General features: G+C 44.8%; 1 protein-coding gene across 4 annotated transcripts in view; it reads right to left on the bottom strand.

Annotated features, from left to right (window-relative positions):
* Nucleotides 1-24885, bottom strand: part of NYAP2 (neuronal tyrosine-phosphorylated phosphoinositide-3-kinase adaptor 2) — a 138274-nt gene that overhangs the window by 46859 nt on the left and 66530 nt on the right. For all 4 annotated transcript variants that reach the window (XM_068145511.1, XM_068145512.1, XM_068145513.1 and 1 more), the window contains one exon: nt 7216-8313. In XM_068145511.1, the coding sequence (XP_068001612.1) occupies nt 7216-8313 (1098 nt within the window). The remainder of the gene's footprint in view (nt 1-7215; nt 8314-24885) is intronic.

Below are 24885 nucleotides of genomic sequence, written 5' to 3'. Positions count from 1 at the left end.
TGTCACTGAGCACAGATAAGGCATTTAATTAAACTCCATCCCTTGCAAAGTCGCAGTGACGGCAGCTCAAGAGATCAGGAAACCAGACTTCAGATCATAAGCCAGCATGTAAAAGACTTTCATTTAACAATGATTCTGAGCAGCTCCTCTGGCTATGATGTAGATATTCCTGTTTCTGGGGGGAAAAAAGGTAGATTTTTGTTTTGCTCATAGGGAAACTGTTATATTCTGCTCTCTTGGAAACTTGCACAGTATTTCACAGTGCTTGGTGCAGAAGTGGTGGAGTGAGCTGGGGAATTTTGGTTATTTCTGCTAAACAAAACTGTGATTCATTTTAAACAGACTTATCTCTATGTACCCAGTTGTGGAACATGTCCAAGTGCTTTATGAACATCATGCTTCTCAAAATCAAACACCACAAACGTGAGCTTTCCTACTATCAGTCTCTGGTTTTAGGATTTAAGGAGCAAAAATGCATTGGGATCCTAACACAAGAAAACACCTGATTCTTAGAAAAGACACAATTCAGGGTCCAGTGTCTGGTTGTAAAGAAAAGTTCTAAAAGATCTAACCTTGAAACAGGAGCCTCTACTGCCAAAGCCAAAGGTGTCAGAAGCACCAGCTGGTCCCATCTGAAAGTCATTGTTTCAGGAAGCCAAGAAAGGCAGCACACAAATAGATGGTGGTGTGCCCGCTACAGCCTCCAGTCACTACTTTCATCCACATTCTCATGAAGTTGATTTCTCCCTTTCACAAAACCAAGGTCACAGGTATCTTCCAACATCTGAACTGCAACTCCTGTGTAAACCTCCCAACTCTCCAATGGCTGCAACACATGGTAGTAAGATTCTCTCTAAAAGTTCTCTAAAGACAGCTGACACCAGCAAGATGCTTCGTATCATTTTGAAGCAACTTATCTCCAAGTGACACCAGTTAGAGATAATCACACAAGCCCCTAACAGCTCTAACGGCTGTACACATCAATCCCACCATACACCCTTGTACCAGACAGAACCAAAGCACAAACCCTATCAAATCCAGCATGGACATGGATGAGTGTGGGTTGACAGTCACAGCTGCCACCCACAAGGCACGTTTCCTCACCTACGCACTGCAGTCCTGGCTGGTTCCATTCCACATGGCTGAAGCAGCATCCTGAGGAGAGGTAACCTCAATAAAACCACACCATTCATTTAAATCAGTGTTGCTCCATTTCTATCCTCTTTTTGTGGTTCCTTAGCTCTCACAAGAGGAGCATGCAGACAGCCTACACTGATCCCACCTTCCCCAAAAGACAAGGAGAATTATGAAATTGTACTCAGCCCTTTTGCTGAAGGTAATATATGCTTATGGGAAACATCAGCAGATGAAGCACTTCTTACCATTATCACTGAACACCCATAAACTGGTCATAAATTATGTGGTCCTATTAGAAACAAGATGACAAAACCCTCTCAATTCACTGTCCTGCTGCATGCCTACACCACTCTGAACGCAACCTGCTGTAGTCACCAAAGACACATTCATTTCTTTGAAGCCAGAGACATGGACGGTCTAGAGTGGAGTAGCTTTCCTGATTTCACAGCAGCAGTGGTGATTTACAAGTGCTGAGGATTTGGCCCAAAGGTCAAGACATTTCTCTGGCTTAGAAAGCCATGTTCAGGGGGAAATTAAAAAATCAATGACACTTAAAACTCCAAACCAATTATCATTACCCATGTCCTTAAGAGCAGCACATGCTACTTTGCTTATTCACAGCAGGGAAGTAGGTGCTCGAAAGAGAATTTAAGGCATTTTTTTCCCCTTTATTTTTAGCAACAGAAAACTCACATCCTTCTGTACCTTAAATCCCATGAGAAAATGTCTTTTTTCAGTCCTTTACCTGAAAACAACTTTTACTTTGAATCTTAACAAAAAGGAAATGGCTTTATCCCTGCTGATTTTTCTTTCTCGCCTCTTACAAGTTTATCTCTTCTTCATAAAAAGGAAGGCTGATTAAATTGCTAACCAGAAAGTCTATCAAGCAGCCAAGCAATATAAACAGAAGGACTAAAAAAATCCGTATAGATAATCAGAGATGGCAGCTGTTGCCAGAAAGACCTGAGCAATTATTTATGAAATTATGTCTTCTTCAATGCCTCTGCACACCGCCACAGTCCTGGGAGGACCTGGTTTGCTGATGAGCCTAAATTGCTGAATTAGAAGAGGAGGCAGTGTTGTGGTACCAATTAGCAAAAGCATTGTGGATCCTCTCCAAAGGCCTATTTTCTGGTAAAATGACATTCCTTCAGCTTAAGAGTGGAAGGGACATCCCACCCAGCAGTGACTTGAAATGCCTTTAAAATATATCCACTCTCTTGTGTGAACGCAGCAAGACAACAAAGAGCAGAGCGTATATTTCAATCAAGGAGCAGCTCCCTACTGATTTATCCACTTGAAACAAGTCCTTGAGCCTGGAGTTGCTCTTGCTGCCAGGGAAGATCTAAGTTACTGGCTCGTGATGCCAAACGGGGCAGCGATGGCATGGCTGTGGCAGGGGACTGGCACCTGGGGATGTGCAAGCTGCCATGCATCCTTCCACAGGTCTCTTTTGTGTACCTCTGCTTCTCAGTGCACTCCTTCCCATGTAAACCCAGGTGTCACGTTTCTTTCCTGCCTTTTGCTGCTTAGCTACAGGACCTTACTATCACATTATGATTTCTCTTCATTTATTGCCTGTGATTGTAGACTGGGGAACACAAAGCAGCTTAAATAAGCAAGAGGCTCCAGCTGGCCAGGCTGGCTGATATGGAGGAGAAAATTTAGTCCGGTTCTCACCTCTTTTAAGCCACAGTAGCTAAGGACTGCTGGTGAAGGGCAACAACAGGTATGGCTGAAGCAGCACTCAAGACCACCTCTAACCTCTGAGGACTGACATCTTTCACAGGGCTCTGCCAGCTGTTAGAGCACACAATCATGATATCCCACACAAAAGCAGGGAAGGTTAGAACAGTCAATGATAATTAGTAATTTCCACTCTTTCATATTTTTCATGCTTTGTATCTTCAGTTTTCCATAGGGGTTCTTCCCTTTTTCCTTTTGTGAAATTATTTAATTTCTAATTTGGCCTTAACATTTCTTTTCCTTTGTTCTCTTCTCCCCACCTTCATAACTGTGCTGCAATGCATATTTAAGATGCTAACAGCACACAAGAGGATTTCTAGAAGAACCCAGTACAATAAGTGAGCTGCTTATAAAAGCCAGCTGTGCACATCACGGCTGCAGCCAGTGGGTGCCAAGTGCATTCAGCAATGTCTGGGCGCTTCAGTGGATGCTCTTATCCTTAGAAAAAGTGCCCCTGAGGTGACAGACTCCTTAGAATAACTGATTTATCCCAATTTCCCACTAATGAAATTCTAGTGAACTCCATAGACATAGAATGGAGGGGGATAAAACAAGAAAAATGGCAGAAGAGTAAAGAAAACAATACAGAAAGGCTACAAGGGCAGCTTTGCCCATGTGTGAAAGCTGCTGGCTGGAAATAAGGTTGGGGCAGTCCCTGTCCTCAGAAAGAACCTCACTCAAAAGTGCCAAAAATTAGAAGCCAGTGAACACATTGAGAGTTTGGAATCAGATGCCAAATTTCCACCATATCAGTTGCAGCAATAACAATAAAGATGAGAGAGAATTTCCCCTGTAACTGCTGCAATATTTTCCAAATACACTCGGTGAATATAAAACTTCCTATTGTGCTGGTTTTTAGTGACTAGCATATGGCAGGGAGAGCTTCAGAGAAGTCACAGAGGGCCAAGCCTTGGAGAATTCAGTAAGAAAGCTGCTTGAGATGTGTTCAGAATAATTCTATCGTTTAGAAGCAAATATTCTCAGTTTCCTAGCATGGTTTCAAAAGAGTCATATAACTTCTTTTTAGTGTTCATTATCCTCTGGATTCTGGAAATCTTCCTGTGTGCTGAGAGCAAATTACCATGAAGTGACAACTCTAAAGCTGTGCCAGTTTCACTGAGTCCTGTGCTCTGCATTTGCTTAAAAAAAATAATGAAATCCAGAGTTGTGTGACTTTGCTAGGCTTCCAGTGTGACCTCCAGGAGCAAGACTGCTTTAACAGGTCACACAATTAGTCCAGTCTACGCTACCTATCACAATGTATAACCACAGCAGGCAAATGCGACTGTCTGGACAGATCCTATGTTCAAATCCCACAGTTTAGATTCCCTATGGTAGATCGTAGTATCATAGTATCAGTCAGGGTTGGAAGGGACCACAAGGATCATCTAGTTCCAACCCCCCTGCCATGGGCAGGGACACCCTACACTAGATCAGGCTGGACAGAGCCTCATCCAGCCTGCTCTTAAACACCTCCAGGAACAGGGCCTCAACCACCTCCCTGGACAACCCATTCCAGGGTTTCACCACTGTCATGGTGAAGAACCTCCTCCTCACATCCAGCCTGAATCTCCCCACCTCCAGCTTCATTCCATTCCCCCTAGTCCTATCACTACCTGAGATCCTGAGCAGTCCTTCCCCAGCCTTCCTGTAGGCCCCCTTCAGATACTGGAAGGCCACAATGAGGTCACCTCGGAGCCTTCTCTTCTGCAGACTGAACAGCCCCAACTCCTTCAGTCTGTCCTCATAGGAGAGGTGCTCCAGCATTTTAATGTAACACAGCAAAACATAAAATGCTCGACCTTTGTGCATTCTCTATAAATCTCAGAGTGTCTTCTACGTCTGTGATATCTGAGCACAAACCTGGTTCCTGCTCAGTGCAGTAAATCCCAGAGGATTAAGGCATACTGTAAACACCAGACAATTTACAATTGGATTAGATGGGCAGTCTGCTCATTTACTCCATACGGCTGCACACCAGTCTTCTTATCACAGTTGTCCCTTCACAACATGAATGTTTTGCCCTTGATGTAAATGAGTACAGTTTCTTTCTCATCTCTCTCTTGTCTTACCATTTGTGACCAATAAAGAACACATTGCTACTTCTTAAAGAGCAAGCAGAATGTTCCTGGGGAGGCCAAGAAGAAAGCTGCCAAAGTTCTGCAGGGCAAGATTTATTTTGTGTCGCTCAGGGAAAAGCCCCTTGAAAGGGTTGCATTCAACTGCAGTCAAATGGAATACAGAGAATATCTTTCTGGAGGCAGGTATGAGGCAGTAGCACAGAATTTTCCCAGGACCTGCCACATTTGCTGCAGGAATTTTTATAGGCTCCAAAGCAGGTACTTCTGCCAACACAGATGAACATAAACACATCCAACTTAGGAAGCTCACCAGGTAGATCTTGTGCAGCATGGGGTTTCCAGGGGATTTCTGCTCACTCATTGACAAAAAGCATGTTTAATACTGTTCAATATTACTTGCACTTTGCCAAAATCTCCCTGCCACTTCATTGCAATTATTTACAAATGTCACATCACATCCTTCATAATTGTTCCAGATTACAGGAATCGTCTTGCCTTTTAGGTAAAAACTTGCTTCAATCCAGTGTTACAGTGTTTTCATTCCTGTAATCACTTAGTGAAACCCTCCTGAATCATAGAGCTAAGAATTCCCTAAAACAGTATTTCTGATTGCAGGCCACAAAAGTATCACAGCTAAATGAAGCAAATTGTTTAAACCCAAATTAAGTATCCTGCTAACTCCATTTTCACAGAATCCCAGCGTGGTGGGGACTGAAAGGGACCTCTGAAAATCATCCAGTTCAACTACCCTGCTAAAGAAGGGTCACCCAGAGCAGGTTGCCCAGGATGGCATCCAAATGGGTTTGGAATCTCTTCAGAGAAGGAGGCATTTCACCATCTGCTTCTGATTTCAGTCAGTATTCCTGATTTGCACAGAGATAAATAAAAGTGCTGGTGTTGGCTAGCAAAGTCCATGAAGCAGGAGGGACACTTTGCATGCCAACCCAAACCTCTGCCACTTCTCCATACTTACACATTCACACATTCTCACTCAACTGCAGAGGTGCACAGCAGGCAGCCTCTGCCTGTGAAAATCCAGGCAGAGGGGTTCTGGTGAGCCACCTGATCATGCCCTAAAGTGATGGGACCACACTGCCATGAGTGATGTAAGAGAACAGCACAAACACAACCAGAGAGGTGGTGCAGAATTCTCTTCTGCAGTAATATGGCAGTCTGGAAACCAGAAGACCCTTCCTGTATCAGGTATAGACCAGAGCAGCTTATCACATTGTCTTCACCATGTTACAGCTGCCAAGCTGGGCTAATACAGCACTTAAACAAAAGATCAGCTCTTCCACGAAGAGAACTTCGCCACTAGGCAGGTGTCAAGGATTTTATGTCATATGCTGATTTTCCTGGAGAAAAAGGTGTATGGAGCCCACTTTGCACTTGGACAGGCAGAGTTATGGCTGCATTCCACGGCAAGCCCTCATCTTTGGCAACACCAAACGAGTTTTTTTGCGACAGAAATACTGCTGCCAGGTTCTATTTTCCCTCACACCTCTGACTCCTGCTGATTTCATTCAGAGCTCCCACATTTCCCTAACTCAGAAACAGGTGTACACAGAGTAAGCCTGAATGTGTATGGAACAAGGATTTTATGACATACCATGTGAAAAGTCAATATTGGCTTAAGGTTTTCCTGCACAGCTTCCTCCTGTGCTTTTCTCTGTGTGTCTGGAATGTTGGTTTTCAGATCAATTCACAGTATGGCCTCTCAACCAGGCAGAGCAGCACAGCTGAGAGGGATGCTATGTGGCATAGTGCAGAAAGAGGCAGTGGGAGGGATGGTACCTCTGCTTGCCATCACACTGTGATCACTGGCCAACTTAAGGCCAATCAGTGGATCTTGCCAAAAGCAACTACTAGTTATTTAGACACAAGCTGCTTGGACAATTACTGTGTCTTAGAATCCACCAAGAACAGATGTGGTGTGGTGGAAAGATCCCAGCTCACCTGAGACCCTTAGACCCTTACGGCTATGGAAAAGCTAATTAAAACTATGTTTGCAAGACCAAGCCATGAATTTTACTTCTGTTGTGCAGTGTGCAGATATAAAAATCTTTAAAACCTAACAACATGATAGCTAAAGCAATTGAACAATAAAACCTTTACTTCCTGATAAAAAAAAAAAAGTATACAAGGAACTCAGAATCTGAAGTATTTGATATTTGCAAGCATTTGTTTTAGCAAAACATAGTGAAAGACATTGTACAAGGAAGAATGAGGAAAAACTACATCAAAAACTTACTTTCTGCAGGTTCCTTAGATCTTCTGCCACTGGAGGACTTCCTCAGGAGACTTCGTCCTGAGGTGAAGAGGCTGGTTAGCTCCTCCAGAGGACTGGTGGGTGTCCGAGAACGGGAACCACTCTGAGAGGATGACCCATAGGTACTGACTGAGACATTTACCATCTTTCCTCCTTCTTGCAATGTGTTTCTGGCTGTAGAATGAGGCACTGATGGAGAGCTTCTTGAGAGACTTCCTGAATGTACAGAGTCATAAGGTGGAGGTCTTTTGAGGCTTAAAGGAGTAAGAGACCTACCCATACTGACAGGAGAAGGTGAGGCAGAGTGACTTTTAGGATAACCATGTGGAGACTGTGTTCTATATAGGGTAGAGGGATGAGGAGGAGAGGAGGTGTGCCCAGGGGTGCTAGTTCCATGAGAAACTGTCTGGTCTTTCTCCAGTTTTTGATGGCCTGGTGTATGAGGTGGCAGTGAAGATGGAGAAGCTCCGGCTTGTTGTTTGATGTAAGACACATTTTCTAACACCGGAAGCTTTGTGACCTCCAGTGGAGTGAGAGGAGACTCGTCAGAATTTGGGGAACACTGCACTGGTGCTGGTGGAAACACCAGTAGTGGAGGTCTGTGAGAAAGCAGATTTGGAAATGGTGGGGGTATGTCACAAAGCAAGCCCTTGGGAGTAGATGGCACTGAAGTCTTGGTGAAATCTAGGTCAGGCACTGTGGGAGTAGCACACTGAGAAGAACAAGTGTGATGGTCATATTCACATTGACATTTTGAATCTTGGCCTACATCATCAAATAAGGGGTATTTCATCTCCTCATAGACTGCTTCACTTTGGTCATCCTCATCTTTTTTGAAGTCTCTGAGAATATTTCCAACCATTTCAATATAAACAGGCTCCTCTTCCTCTGTATCTGGGGCAGGACTGCTGACTTGTGACAAAGAGGCATCCCTGGTGAGCGTTGTCTTCATGGGGCCATGCTTTCTGATATATGTCTCATCGAAAGATGTGCTTAGCTGAGTGTTTGGATTTCGTTTCGGCTTAGGCGGTGGAATCTTCTTTGTGTACTCATCACTGTGAGGTCTTGGTTTGGCTGACACTAAAAACAGAGCAGAATATAAATTCATCAGGGGTATGTAACACTTTGCCACTACAGGATCCTGGTTATGGTGTCATAAGACTGTAGGCCAGTGCTGGCTTTCTCTGGTATTGCATCAGCAGAACGCTATCAAAATAACACCCTCTTTAAATCCCTCCTAATCTTCCCCAGAACTCCAGTGTTAAGTACCTAGTGAGCACTTCTCTTCCTCCAGGACAAACCCCTGGGACAAGGGACTTTCCTCTTTTGAATACTATGCTTTTCAAACATCACTGTAGGATTTTAAAGTCCCCAAGAGCTGTTCAAGACATAAAACTAATCATCCAAATGAACTCCTTATGGCTGAAAGAACATTTGTGGTCCTGGGCCTTCTTGCTGGAATGACAGTGACATAACTCTGCAGTGACATGGTGATGAATCAAGACCTTTTCATTTATAGTAACTGCTTGCATGAACCACAATTCTGTCATCATTGACTGAGAAAGCAAACACTCCCATACAAACACTGTACAATTTGCTGTTGGGATAATCCTAACCATTCATCCAGGCTGCATTCCACGAATTAATGAGACCTCACTGAAGTCAAGCAAGAACAAAACATCTCACAGGTTCAGATCCTTCCCAAACAGGCTACTTCTGGAAGCAAGAGACCATTTTGTCTTTGAAATGATAAATCAAAACAGTGTGATGAAATTCACTTGAAATGAGAGGTCAAGAGTTTCTTAGAAATGATCCCTTATGGTTTAAAGAAACTAATGGAAATTCCACTTGGCTCACTTTGCATAAACAGTTAATAAAACATCTCATTAAATGTTGGGGTTAATAAAATGCCTCATGCAGTGTTTGGGCGAGGTCAGTTCATATTCTAAGTGGATTCAGCAAACTTATTTAGAAATAGAGTTTGCCACATACACTAAATCTACTTCATATTCCTATAGAGTACGTAGCTCTTGCATGGAAGGTCCTGGTGCCTTACTGGTGGGTTTCATAATTCAAAAGGCCAGTTTGGCACAGCAGCTTTCCTGTCTCCCCAAAGTCTCTGATTTGCTACCAAAGACCTCCCACTGCAAATTCAGGGCTCAGGGACACTTCCAGACACCTTCTGCTGAACACAGTCAGCAGGTTTCTAGTGATAAACCAAGCAGACACTGCTCAGCAAGTTCAAAGCCCTCTTTAGGAACAGCCTCAAAGGTGTTACTAAAGGCAGTGGCAGGACACTGCTCTGCCTGCTGACAGTATTTGGACCATCTGTGATGGGGCCAACTCAGGGCTGGAAGAAGTCTGCAATAGGGCATCTTACTAATGTGCTGTGCTTAGTGTCAGAGGATGATTCCAATACAGTGCCATCACTTTGTCACACTATTGCTTTGATCTTCTCCAGAACCTCTCTCCAGTTCTTATAAGGAGGTGTTAAATAGACTCCAGTTAGGTTTGGGAATAAGGAGCCAGGAACATATGCCTGTGCATGTATATGAAGCAATGAGACCACTCTGTCAACAATATTTCTTTAAAGCTTAATGTATAACTAAGGTACAATCATACAGAAAGAAAGAGAAATCTGGACAGAATTGAAGAGACAATAACCAACCTCAAAAAAAAGAGGATATTATGCTTTCACAATGGTTCCAATTAATGTGTTCCACTTAGCAGCAGGCTAGGGACATGCAAAAGCCACCACAGATAAGAGTATTTGGTAGGCTGATCATTTCTCACTATGTGGATATATCCTAATGCACTTCAAATTTGCCTTTTTAATTAACCCAAATTAATTTTCTTGAATGCACTAGGATAGACTTTTGGGAATGAGATGTAGGCTACTAGAATCATTTGGGCTTTGCAGAAAATACCATTCCCGATGTATCTGACAACACCAGCAGGGTTTTCTTGCTGTACTTCCAAGCAGAATCACTGTTTCCATTTAGTCTGTTATTTGTATATTACCTTCATATACATTCTACTGCCATCTCAGTCCTCTCTCCACACCTCTGCTAAGCTGCTTTACAACCCTGGCAAAAAGTAATCTTCTTAGATTGGTGTTATTAAAGAGATAGTCACTGAGCCTGGCACAGACAGACTGATCATTTCTGAGCATGTTGCCCAGGACCTGAACTCAGCTTTGGACTGGCTAAAGGATTACAAATTTTACTGCATTGGAAAATCATATGTTTCATAGACATAGGCTTCCTGCAGTCAGCAGTCCCTGGTGCTTCATGCTACCACCCTTAAAGGTTACCCAAGATGCTTTCCACTCCTACACCCACCTCAGCTCTGCTCCCTGTGCTGTTCTCCACCTCTTGTGCCACCTGTGTCACATTGAGAATATGCTGTCTCACTGCCATATGCCCACTTTTCCATCTCTGTATCTGAGGATGTTTGTTCAGGACAAAACAAATTTAATGCTCTTGTGCTCTTGGTCATTCAAGGCTAGTGTTAACTGATGACATTACCTTAAAACAGCTAAAAGGGATTAAGAATACTGTGTTTTCAAACAGATTGCTAGAAACAGCACATATTGCCGTTTCCCTCCTTCCATTTTCACAGTTTTCCTCTGACTGATGAGCTCCTGCCACGTGATCTAGACCTGTCCTCAGGTGCTGGGTTTTGCACATACAATGTTCATGGGTGATTAAATTGCAGAGGAGGAGATAAGAAATGTCATGGGGAAATGATTGGCACTGCCATCTAGTCTTGTGAAGTAGTTTTGCATGGGCGGAAATTAAGTACCATAGTGACACACAGAGTGCTCACATCTGCCTTTGCATGATATGCAGCATTAGCCTGAAACACCCTGCTGGCATTATCAACAAGAAGGTCAAATGACCCAGTCTGGATGTTTGACACAGGCTAACACACAACAAGGTGAAAGATTTATTTTCTGTCTTCTATTAAAAGTGACATTTTTCCCCTGCCAGAGTTTATTTCATTAATACACCCGTTTCCATGAGGTGGTGTGGTACTGAGACCTTCTTCCTTCCTTGACAAATGGGGCCCTGGGGAAAGACTGTTTAGAAGGGCTTACAGCAATTTGATGAGGGGCAGTGGTAGATTTAGGTTGGACATGAGGAGGAAGCTATTTACAATGAGAATGGTAAAATACTGGAACAGGCTGACCAGTGATGTGGTTGAGGTCCCACCCTGGAGACATTCAAGATCAGATTTGATGTGGCCAAGGGAAGCCTGAGCTTGTTGGAGGTGTCCCTGCTCACTACAAGGCAGGTTGGATAAGATGACTGTGAGGGTCCTTTCCAACCTGATGCAATCTGTGAGTCCGCAAAAAGTAAAACTGAAATGGTTTAAATATTTTATAAACCTTGTAAAGGCAGAGAGGTTCCTCCTATATGCTGCATGGACCCTGGAGATCTGGTGCTGTAAGACTTTCTAAAAAAACACACAGGTAAATGGATGGGGTGAGTAGAAAAACTGCTTTTGTTGTGACTGGGAACTGAGGAAATGCTCAACACCAACAGGGAACTCTCCTCAGCTGCAGTGAGGCATCTGGGAGGCAAACTGAATTAGCTTTAAGAAGGCCACAACACAAGATGCTTACTGTGTTTATTTAGAATCACAGAATATAGAATTATAGAACACCTCAAGCTGAAAAAGACCTTCAAGGTCATTGAGTTCAACCATTGTCTAACTCCAGTAAGCTTAGTGCTACACCACATGCCTCAGCAGTTCATCTCCGTCTTTTAAATACCTTCAGGGATGGTGACTCAACTGCCTCCCTGGGGACTTTGTTTCAGGCTTTGATAACCCTTTAAGTGAGGAAGTTTCTTTTAATGTCCAACCTAAACCTCCTCTGGTGCAACCTGATCTCATTTCCTCTTGCTACCAGGGAGAACAGACCTAGCCTCATTTAACAAAGGTTTCTGCAGCTCCATAGCTGGGTCTGAAATCTACAGTAATGGACTATGGATCATGCACCACTGCTCCAGTCTAGAAAGACAGAGAAAACCCACCATGAATCCTGCAGCTGAAGAGAGCCATGAAAAGCTCTTGAAAGGAGCAGGGAGTGTTTGTACCACTCTTGTGGCACCAACATTTGGCAGGGATAAACATGCATGAATGCAGAAGCCCTGGCAAGATCCCCTAGCCAATGAAAAGAGATCATTTGGCAATCTCAAGAGAGGAGTAGGGAGGATTGCTTTAAGTACTTGACATTTATCAGGCAGAAAAAGCATTTGGTGCCTGCTGGGAACATACACTCCTGTGAAATGCAAACCACACTGACATATTGGTGATACACATAGAGCTGTGTTGTCTGCTCTAAACATAAAGTCATTAAGAGCTTTTCAACATGGATTACCATGTCCTTGGTGCAACTGTCGCCAATAAGTTTCCTGAAGACTCTACCACTCATACAGGGCCTGATCCAAAGCTAAATGGGAGAAAGGAAAGTGAGGATGATTTCTTTTCCTGCCAGGTGCAAGTTCCCTTAATAAGCCATCTCAAAGTGTACATACTCACAAAGCTTTTGTGAATGCCTCTATTACAGACACACACAAACACAAGATACCTCCAGCTCTTTGCAGAAGGAGTTTGAGGAGCCTGGAGGTGATGGGACGAAGACAGATCAGCAATTGCTCCACACTCATCTGCCCTCCCTGGAGCTGCCCTGGCTATGGGAGCTCAACATCTTCTGCCAGCCACTCCTTGGCATCAGAACCACACAAACTACCACAGCTGATAAACCAGAGGCACAATGGTCATTGTTAACAAAACTCAACTTGACAGTGTTTACACTGCTTGGCCAGGAACTCTCTATCTTTAAGACTTTCTTACGACCAAGCAATTATCTGGCTCTAATAAACTGAAAGTGCAACAAAACGCAGAGGCTGCAATAGCTTCAGCTCTCATCCAGAAGGGAGAAGCACAGGGCTTAAAATAGCCTTAGTGGAGCCCTACTGAATAAGCAGAATTTGACATTTCTGAAATGAGGTATTTGTAGCGCAAAGGTTACGCCTGGCTTTCAGACATGCCCGGATAATCTGCCTTGATTCCACGGTTCATTTTGAAAATCTGGACTGCTCCTGGTCATCTCAGCCTTTTTTTGTTTACTCTTTGAGGGGAGTGAAATATGAAAATGTTTTATTGGATTGGGGTTTGTATTTGCTTACCGGGTAAGGAATGAGCTACAATGTCTAAAGACTACAATAAATGCTGCCACTTTCTGCTGTCCTTTGGGTGTTTACCCTGCTCTGCAGTCCACAGACCAAGCCTCCTAATTGTGCTCTTCACTGTAACAGAACAAAAATGTATACAACAGGAAAATTACACACACACCCCCATCCCTATGAGGAGCTCCAGCATTCAATTTCTTTCTAAATGAAGGAATGGTTTGGGGTCTAAAAAATGTTTTAATGCCCTTAAAAATTGTTACTTTAAATGCAGATGGAATTCATCTTGCTGTATTTTGAGGGGTACCTCTATCAAAAAGAGCCTCCAGGAGTGAAAGGAAATAGAATTTCTTTAATTAAAGCCTGAATGTGCTGGGTACTGAATCAAAGATGCACAGATCCTGATTTACATCACATAATTCAGCGGAGAGAATCCAGCTCTAGGGCAGCACTAAACCCATATATGTGTGAATAAGGTCAAGACTCCGGGTAACCCCCCTGGCTTGACTGAAATGAACTGCTTGCTCAAAGCTGCACAGAAGATCTTCAGTGCATTTCTGCACCAATGCTCATATTAGGTCGGATTTCATTATCTCTGTAGATGAAGTTTGAATATTCTTAGTGAAGCTGAATATAAAGCTGCACAGGCCTCCGGACTGTGAAAGAGATCAGCACTCAGGAGACCCAAGTTTAATCAATCACTTGGTCACAGGCTGCAGGGCTGTCATCTTACCCCCTCACGCCACTTTTTAGCACCTATCTTTTGCCAGTTTAGGCTCTAAGATATTTGTCATAAGGTTTTTATTTTGTTTAGATCAACCCTTGCACAGTGGTTCATTGCATCACTGAAAAGCAGCAGTAGAAAACAAAAGAAAATGTCATAGAATCACAGCATGGCTTGGCTAGGAAGGGACCATAAAGATCATCTAGATACCTCCCACTAAACCAGGTTGCTCAAGGCCTTGCCCAGCCTGACTTTCAACACTTCCAGGGTTGCAGCCTCCACAACTTCTCTGGGCAGCCTGTTCCCTGGACCCTCATGGGGAAGAATTGCTTCCTAAGGCCTACTGTAAATTCATCTCATCCAGTTTGAAGCCATTACCCTTCATCTTGTCAACTGCATGCCTTTGTAACGAGTACCTCTGTCAGCCCCTTCAAATAATGGAAGGGTGCGCTAAGGTCTCTTTGGAGCTTTCTGATTTCCAGGCTAAATTTAAGCATATCTGCCAGAAACATGCAGTGCTGAACGTGCATCTTTTCTTCCCCAAGGAATTTCTGAAGGCAACAGTTTTTACACAGCCATAAACCAGAAGGGATGCATCTGAACAAATGACTATAGAAACACAATCACTAGGTTGAGGTAACATCAGAGAACACATCTTGGTCACAAAAACCTTTGCCTTTCAAAAATAGCATTGTCCTCATGGACACAAGTCCTTTCCCTGCAGGTTCTCCTCTTCTCTTCTGAAAGATGCTAGTAGGAAAAACCAGAGGGAAAGAACCCTGGAGAAAGGAAAGAACATTCAGCCAAACAGCTCTGCAATAGGTGGTTGCAGCACAGCAATTTAATGCACTACATATTTCTTCCCTCTCCTTAATCTGTTAGCTCTTACTGGAAATTATTTGGGAATTTTGAGAGGACAAAACTAAACTGAAAATTAAAGGACTCAAGGACACTGTCATAAAATAATGTTGGTGTGCTTACTCCTTGAGAGTCTCATGGCTATGATTAAGGAGACTTCAGGCTCCTTTACTTTAGCTACACCTTCTTCACGCTTTGGAAATGATTGATTTCTCTCCTGATTCAAGGTGGTGGAAATCTAGTGGCTTCAGTAGTGATATTCCAGAACTGAACAGCAGTATAGCAGAGAGCAGAATGGGGCCCTGCACTTACACTCAGGTCTGTGTTTGTCAAACAATACAACTGCTGCAAAAAACCCCAGGCACTGAGGTCAAAGATGTGCTGCTGCTAGGTTCTGCTTGGGGCTCTGTACTGGGGCTAGAACCCTGAATTCTCATCCCCAGCACCACAACTCATACACTCTGTACATGCCAAAGCAGCCATACCTGCCTGGGGTTCACCAAAGCCCTGCCACCAGAACCTCCTCCCAGTATGGCAGGGCTGCAGATCTTTAGTGTTACCGTGAGAAGGACAGACCCAAAGATGCCAGGACATTTCCAAACCTCTGGAGTATGGGCATGTTGGAGAGAGTCCCTCCCCAAGCTGCCATGCTCCAGGACAGACCAGCTTCCAGGTTTTTTCCACTGTCTGCCTGTCAGTGAACTGAGTGCAAATGGAGGCAAACAAAAAAACTCACAGCAGCATCTTCTAGGTTGCAATGATTTCTGAGCATCCACTGGGAAAAGCATCCATGCACAAGCATGATCAAAGGACCTATGGCACTGCAAGGGTAAGAGTTACAGCAGCTCCAGTGGAAGCAGTTACAGCAGTCCCAGTGGAAGCTGGCTCTGAGGAGGGAGAGATGGAAGGATTACTGGGAAACTGGGAGTCTCAGTTAAGAATCTTCATATTGCCCACACAAGCAGCCATTACTAATGCAGTGCTGGTCTGTTCTGCTTCAGAACCTCCAGTTTGCATATGCCAAAGAGATTTTGCAGCCAGTGCAGCAATAGAACTAAAAAATCCTGTAGCTGTATAATCTGAAGGAATTGAAGGAATTCCACTTGGCCTAGGAATTATCCACCTCAAGCACTGTTAGATGGATTACGTGCAGGGTGTGCAAACAGAACTACCAAATCATGCTTGCAGAGACATCAATTGACAGAGCATATGTCCTCACTTTACAGTGCCTCTGCTGCTCTGTTGTGCAACCTGCAGAGTCAGGCACCGAAGAGTTAAACACAGTCACAACAGCACAGAAAAACAGCCACAGAGCATCAAGGTAAAGCCTTTCCATTTCAAAGCAACATCTGTGGCATCCTGACTGTCATCTTACAGCTGAAACCTGAGCAGCTTTTGCTGGTTCAGTGTAAATTAACAGTTCTAGCCCTGTTCGTGCCACTCCCACAACCTGACTGCACTTGACGCTGACAGTGACGAGTGACAGCAGCCCCCGCCACCCCCTGCCCAGCACCCATTACAGCCCCCTTCTCACACAGCTGTCACCCTGTGCTAGCTGCCCCCTCTTCCACTCTGTTGCTGCCTATTTTACACTCCCCAAACATGATGCAGAAGATGGTGAGGCTCTGAATTTTGTCTGAGTTTTTACAGTCTGGGCCATAGGATTACCGCAAGGGCAGCAGTGTTCCTGCTGAGCTGCAGGAAGAAAAGGTCTCTAGCCTGCTCAGAAAGGGATGCTTCTGGGTATGTCTGAAGAACTAAGTCCCAACAATTCATGCCTCAGATACCTGTCATATGAGCTTGGTATGTGGTGGACATCACCACCACACCAGTAAGTCTTTGAGGGCTGAGCTGCCTATTCATCTGTTATCTGCTGCCCATAGGATTCTGAAGGCCTCTGTAGTATCAATCATTTTGATTGGAAGAGTTGTTTAAAGTCATCAAGTCCAACCATGAAGCCAACACTGACAAGTCACCACCAAACCATTTCCCTCAGCACTGCATCTACAAAGCTTTCTAACCAGGGCTGGGAACTCCACCACTGTCCTGGGCAGCCTCTTCCAGGTCTTGATAATTCTTTTGGGGAAGAATTGTCCAACCTAAACCTCCCCTGGTGCAACCTGAGGCTGTTTCCTCTTAAACTGTCACTTGGGAGAAGAGATGCACCCCCCCATCATTCCAGCTTCCTTTCAGGAAGTTGTAGAAGGAGAATGTCTCCCTTCAGGCTCCTTTTCTCCAGGCTAAAGAATCCCAGTTCCCACAGATGCTCCTCATAAGAGATGTTCTTCAGATCCTTCACCAGCTGCATTGCACATCTTTGGACATGATCCATCTCCTCAATGTCTTTCTTGGAGGGAGAGTCCCAAAAAATTAACCTGGTATTCAAGGTGTGCAATTTGAGGTATTCAGGCTTGAATAATGTGTCCAGAGATATGAGACTCCTTATCTTTTAGACCAAACTATTTTCTACTTGGATAACAAGTAGGCCAAATCCATTATTTGCTTACATAAGTAACAATGGATTTGCTGCACATCTAAAATAACTACAGGCCACTATACCCAGCTGGCACACCTGTTGGGGTGATGTTGGGTATGATGTTGACCTGTTGGGATCTTTGACATGGAACATATTGTTTCTAACTACTCCATGGGCAGAGCAGCAGCGCAAATGCTGCTGAGCTTCCTCAGCATCTCCCACCAGTGACCGGGAGCCTCAAGAACCTCCTCTCACCAAGGAATCCTGTAGGCTTTGTACAATTCTTTTCCTTGAGGCCACTGTGTAAAAGCCTCTTGCTGTTGCTGCAGGACACATCTGACAGGTCCTTCTGCCTCAGAGCCTGCATGTCAAAACAATGCAGAAGGTTGATCGCAGAGGTCAGAGAAGTCACCACAGCATGAACATCATGAAAGCAAATGAGGCTCAATGAACAAGGGTTCATCTAAAAGGGCACTCTTCCCTCCCCCAGAAGGACACCAAGTGACCCTGCAGAAGCAGTTCTACAGGTTGTCACTGAGCAGCTTTGGGGTGAATAGGATGATAAAAGAATTGGGCCAAGCACTGTCAGAGCAGCTTTGCAGGTAGGCAGCAGTGCCTGGAAATCTAACAGCTCTGCGGTCAGAGGCTGAGCAAGCTGAAACACTCAGTGTTAGCAGCTTTGAGAAGAGCCTCACAGCTATTCATTTTACTTCCACCTCCATAAGGGTGACTCCTGTCTCCTTCTCAGCTCTAAATAAAGTTGTGACAAAAGTACAGATGAAGCACAAGCTATCAGCTGCCTCCCACTCAGAGCTTCTCTGCATGCCTGGCATCTACAGCTTCATCTTGCTTTTATTTGCAGACTGGTCTAGTGAAACTAATAGAGCCTTTAAGAGTGGTGATCTGTAAGGGTCATACAGCCAGGCCTGATCACCATAAATTCACCTGCTATGGCTGCAGTACCATTTTGACAGTGTTGCATACAGTTCCAGACAAGTTTCAGGGGAGCCCTTTCCTGTTTCAAATGCCAGCCTTAACCTCATAGTGCCACCTAAGTGAGAGGGAGCACAAAAAGACAAAGATAGAGCATAAAAAAGAAACAGAGGAATTGATGCCAGAAGCTGTTCTTGGTTCCCTCACACCTGCAGAACCTGTTGAGTTCAACTCACAGGCAGAACTAGTGGGAACAAGAAAGAGACTTGATTAAAAACTAGCACTCTGCAAGAAAGGGGAAAAAAACCCAAGAAGCAAAAGGGAGAAGATGTAACAATGAGGGGAAGTGGAGCTCTCTACCGAAAATGGGCATCTGAGGCAAATGAAAGGCAATTCAAGTGAGAATAGCATCACAGCCTAAAAGATCTTAGCCAAGATCTAATGGAAGAAGCAGACACCAACTACCAGAGTGTGACTGGAGTGTGAGCTAAGACCATTATTTGTTCCCCAAAGCTCTTTACATCAATGAACTCTGTTATCTGCTCTTGTCTCTTCAGAGTTACAGAATGCCTTCAGCTTCTGGGCTTCTGTTGGCCAAAGCTCATATTTAAGACAATAAACAGGGTAAAAATATTATTGAGGTTTTGAATTTACACTAGTGGTATAGCTTCAGGTTTGTGCTGGGTCCACATCTGGATGCTTGCTTTTTGTGGTTATGTGTTTTAAAGTTACTTTACTATCTTATTCACCAACATCCAAATACTGAGAAACTTCCATTGTCATAGGAAGACCCATCAAAACCTTCTCAGTTGAGGAGACTTGTGACATCATCACACAGATTCAAAGGACAGATTTACAGCTAAGCATCCTTCGGTGTTCTACCATGAGGAAGTGGGAGACAGCTCCCTCTGCAGTCATGCATGGAGAAGAAAACACCAGGAATCTCCATCCCAGAAAGCACTGTTAGGCCAAATGGCTCAAAAGTTACTCTGCTCCCAACACAGAGGTGAGTTGTTGCAGACATGTTTTTGCTGAGAGTCCTGTATTTGCAACACTGTTTTGATTTTACTGCTAAGTGTAAAAGATTCTAGAATTATTCACTCATTACATGGTAGACGGTTGTGAGTTTGAAAGTGGAGTATTATTCATGATTATCTCAGAGGAATGATGGAAGCTACAGCAAATATTATAACAATGCAGTGGAAATGGATATTAAGCAATACCTTTTGATGATATCAAGTACACCAAGCTCCTGCTTTTTACATCACACATCTGAGCCTCCCCATTCCAAACCAGCAGCAGATGATACATTCCCCAAACCCAGAAAATGGGTTTCGGGGAATGTGCTTGCTTGGCATGCCATTAGTTCAAAGTTATGGCCATTAAAACTAGCACCAAAATAAGCCTTTTATAGTTTTCTTTTACCCACTCCCCCGCCTTGTGCATCTAGAAGAAGCCCAGGCTGGTATGCTGTGACCTTCAGAGCAGCTGACAGCACTGCAGAAAGGAAGCTGAGCTCCGTGGAACTGTTATTGTTGCGCGCATTATCCCCGTGCAGCACTATTTGCACACGTACGAGTCACCAAGCATGAAGTGCCAAGCACAGTTGTGGCATGTCAGGCATATGTTGCTTGATGTCATCCAACATTAAGCCAAGTGGAAGAGATGAAAGCAGCAAACCAGTGTACCAAACAAGACAGTCATTAGAAAGAAATTAGCAATGAAACAGGATAGCCATGACAGGATCTCACCTGGAGCCAGACTTCAGTCTCCTGGGATGTGATCCTGCTAAGCACTGTGGGTTCTCAGCAAAGCCAGTGGCAGTGTGGGGTGCTTGCCTGCCCAGTATCAGCCTCTTGGCAGGAAATGCTTTGAGAGCTCAGTCACGCTCCACTCCATAAGGATTTGTCTCATTTGGTTGTTTAAGTGAGAACAGAATTAGGGCAGCAGTTAAAAATAAGGTAACGTGAAGAAGTGGAAATCCAGTGTATTTGCTGTGGAATGAAACCACAGCTGGTTTCTGCTTCTTTCTTTAACTCTAAATGAGTTTTGCCAGATGTCTATTATCATAGACCAGCTCTAATAGCAAACAGGGACTTAAAGAGTGCAGTCTGATCCTTCAAGCCCTTTACTCATTTGTCCATAACGTCCTTTACAGACAACACCAAAGACAGCATGAAAACAAAAGCGTACTGTGAGTATTCCGAGGTGACCTCATTGTGGCCTTCCAGTATCTGAAAGGGGCCTACAAGAAGGCTGGGGAGGGACTTCTCAGGATATCAGGTGGTGATAGGACTAGGGGGAATGGAATGAAGCTGGAGGTGGGGAGATTCAGGCTGGACATGAGGAGTAAGTTCTTCACCATGAGAGTGGTGAAGCCTTGGAATGGGTTGTCCAGGGAGGTGGTTTGATGCCCCATCCCTGGAGGTGTTTAAGCCCAGGCTGGATGAGGCTCTGGCCAGCCTGATGTAGTGTGGGGTGTCCCTGCCCAAGGCAGGGGGGTTGCAACTAGATGATCCTTGTGGTGCCTTCCAACCCTGACTGATACTATGATACTGTTTGTAGTTTCACAGGCATTCCACTTTACTTAACAAATTCTGAAAGGCTGTCAAAACGAGGCAAGAGAATTACCTGGGATTTCTCCTCCTCTCCTGACCCTGATTTCTGAGACATTCAGTGATGCAAAATAATGCAAAAATCTAGTGTTCCATAGTATTTCAGCTCACAGGTGGAAATGCTGAGAAGCCCCAGTAGTGTGGTTCCCTGAGGTATAAACAAATCGAAATACAGTCATGAATATGATGCTTTACTTCTCTCTCTAGCAGTATTCCAGGCTTGGCTTGCAGTGACCTGATGATAACAAATGAATTATTGACACTGTAAGCTTACAGTTACAGAGGCTGTCTGTTGAGGGTGAAAACTAATCATGCAGTGCACAAGAAGACTCAGATGATCAGAGACTCTCTTGATCATGCTCTTTCTGGTAAAGATTATTGATTGAGACTCCTCAAGAGCACAGCTGAAGAACTTCCAAGGCTGCATTGGCTCTGAAAGCAGCCCAGTGACTTTCCTATGATGTGAAGTCTGTGCAAAGACTCTTCCCTAGGTCCCAGCTGACTGCATGAATAAGTAGCCTACATTTCCTCACCTTGTTGGTATGTCCTAGAACTGCAGTGACCCTACAGTCAGTGGCGGCAGCAGCCTGGGAAGTCTCCTACTTGGCCTACAGGTCTGCAGAATACCCAACACTGTTTTGAAGTCCTAAAAGGTTTACCAATTCTGGGGCAGAATGGTGTAATTTCACAAGCACAGTTTGGGTCTGGGGTTGCAACCAGACTTATAAACTTTAATGAGCCCTGGTGCCCTGGGTACACAGTGCAGAAAAGCCCACATGCTTAGCAGAGCTCAGCTGAGGGCAGGCAGCCTCCTCCTGGACTGGATGCATCTGCAGTCATCTGGTAAATCAGCACCACACTCCCTGAACTCACATTATTGAGACTTTTCCATTATCAAGTACATCCCAGCTCACATCACCCCCGAGAGCAGGGGGATGTTTGTACTGCAGGGGGCTGCACATTCAGTTTTGTGCTGTTTTCCAAGGGTGCAGCATCTCTTAGCAAAAGAGCAACATCCCAGCATGGAAAAAAGAGATGGGGGCTACAAAAAGCAACTTTGTGAAATGAAAAAAGAAGAAGAGAGACAACCCAAAGCACACAGCATAGACTAGCACAACACAGCTGAAGTACCAACTGCTAAGTCTTGGGCACGATGCAGCTCCCAAGAGGGTAACTAGAGCTTCATGTTTTTTTACCGTGGCGTGGTCTATTTTCTGCTCAATGCTTGCAACTTCCATTAGTGTTAATGAGTATGCATATGTGCCTGGAGGGTAAGAACATATTCCCACTGTGTCTTCAAAACTTGTTTATAAATCCCTCCAAAAATCACATTTTGTTCATGGTTCTGCTCAGAAAGTCAGTACAACAGCTATAAGAACTGCTGCTTTCATTTCCTCCTTCACCCTCATGCCCCCTTAGCTAAGGGACCTGAAAAGATGAAGGACTGGAGGAGATAGCACACACAGGAAAGAAACCCAGTTCTGAGAGCTGTCAGCTGAAAACTGAAATCTCAGCAAAATCAAAAACCCCCAAGCACTGAAAAATTACCACCACCACCAAAAGTAAAGCCCTTGAAAGCCTCTAAGCTACTGAATGCTAGAGATTAGACCAAAATCTTCAGCATATCCCTCCTGGAAAGATTCAAACCCAGTCTCTATGTGATCCTGGACAGCCTGCTCTAGGTGACCCTGATTTAGCAGAGGCATTGGACTAGGTGATCTCCAGAGATCTCTTCCAACCCACACCACGCTAGAATTCTGTCATTCCTGCTAGAGTGTAGGTCTGTGGGAAGAAGTTGCTTCAGCAACCAGAGGGACCAAACTGAGCTGTTCTGCAATGAGCTGAGGCAGTGCTGGGTAGAGCTCCCCAGCAAAGGCAGGCACCAGTGACATCCTCCAGCCTCCTAACCAGTGTGGCAGTGAAGAGGCTGCCAACATGCAGGGCAGGACCATGGGAAAGAAGCACTTGCTTCTAGCAATAAATGCATTACTCTAGCTCTGCCAAAGGCACCAAATCTGTCTTTGCCACCTGGACCCACAGGGCAGTTCTCTGAGGTCATATATGTAGTTTTTAACCACATATAGTTGGCTTTTAGCCAACTCCACCTCACTCTGCTGGCAACAGGGCATGAGTATTCTGATGCTGGCTTTGACTTTCCCCTGAATCATTTCCAGCTGCTTTCTCCTAGTGTGAATAGTTTGAAGCTATGCCTTCTTGAGTCTCACAGTCTGCAAAGTGTTACCTTACAGTGTACAAAACATAATGGATAACACAGCACTGAGATAAAAAAATCAGATTAAGGTATGTGGAGGAATGTGGCCAGCAGGTCAAAGAAGAGATTCTGTCCTTCTGCTCCTTCTGTTGTGTCTGGCTCAGACACAGACCTGTTGGAATAGGGGGCAGAGAAGACCACAAAAGGGATCAGAGGGCTGGAACATCTCTCCTACAAAGAAAGTCTGAGGCAGTGTTATTCAGCCTGAAGAAGAGAAAACTCTGTGGAAACCTTCTTACAGCCCTGGGGAAATAAAGGGGCTTATAAGAGAGGTTGGGACAGACATTTTTTGGAAGGGCCTGTTACAATAGGGCAAAGGGGGGTGGTTTTAAACTAAAAGAAGGAAATTTAGACTAAACAGAAGGAAATTTTTTACACTGAGGATGCTGAGACACTGGCACAGGTTGACAAGAGGGGTACTAGATGCTGAGGGGGGATGTGTGTTGTACTACATGACCTTTAAAGCTGCTTTCCAACCCAAACCATTCTGTGATTACAAGATGGAAAACAGACACCGCTGTACAAGGCTGAATCTTGGCTTGCATTATACCTTTACAGCCCATGTGAACACGTTGTGTCTTTCTGAGTACAGAACAGGCTGTAGGAAAGAGAAAAATGACCTAAACCCCATACAGTGCACAACAGGCAAGAGCCCAGGCCTTGCGGGTAACAACACACAGTGGGCCCAGCTGAACACCCACCCGAGGAGCCCCTGCCCTGGGAGAAAGCCTTGGTGGCTGAACCTCAGAAGAAGCACAGTCTGTCCTGGCACCACAATAAAGCCCTTCCCCTCTTTTCAGACCTACATCCCAACATGGCAGAAGCATTGCAGCCCTTGGTGAGAGGGAGTGAATATGAGCCAGCAGTGTGCCCAGGTGGCCAGGAGGGCCAATAGCATACTGGCCTGCATTAGGAATAGTGTGGCCAGCAGGAGCAGGGAGGTCATAGTGCCCCTGTACTCTGCTTTGGTTAGGCTGCACCTTGAGTACTGTGTCCAGTTCTGGGCTCCTCAGTTTAAGAAGGACATTGAAACGCTTGAGAGTGTCCAGAGAAGGGCAACAAGGCTGGTGAGAGGCCTTGAACACAAGCCCTATGAGGAGAGGCTGAGGGAGCTGGGATTGTTTAGCCTGGAGAAGAGGAGGCTCAGGGGTGACCTCATTGCCCTCTACAACTACCTGAAAGGTGGTTGTAGCCAGGAGGGGGTTGGCCTCTTCTCCCAGGCAACCAGCACCAGAACAAGGGGACACAGTCTCAAGCTGCGCCAGGGGAGGTTCAGACTCGAGGTGAGGAGGAAATTCTTCACCGAGCGAGTCATTCGGCATTGGAACGGGTTGCCCAGGGAGGTGGTTGAGTCATCGACCCTGGAGGCGTTCAAGGGGAGATTGGACGTGGCACTTGGTGCCATATTCTAGTCATGGGGTCTGTGTTGATAGGTTGGACTCGATGATCCTCGAGGTCCTTTCCAACCTAAGTTATACTGTGATACTGTGAAGAGCATCCACATGAATCTTGTGCTCACTGGGCAGGGCTCTGACAGGCCTTGCTGCAAGATGCTGCTGCCCTGACCTGCCCACTTC

The sequence above is a fragment of the Melanerpes formicivorus genome, unplaced genomic scaffold (assembly GCF_026170545.1).
Source record: "Melanerpes formicivorus ecotype bairdi unplaced genomic scaffold, bMelFor1.0.p_v2 SCAF_12, whole genome shotgun sequence".
NCBI classification, from domain to species: domain Eukaryota; kingdom Metazoa; phylum Chordata; class Aves; order Piciformes; family Picidae; genus Melanerpes; species Melanerpes formicivorus.
This window is presented reverse-complemented; position numbering and strand designations above follow the sequence as displayed.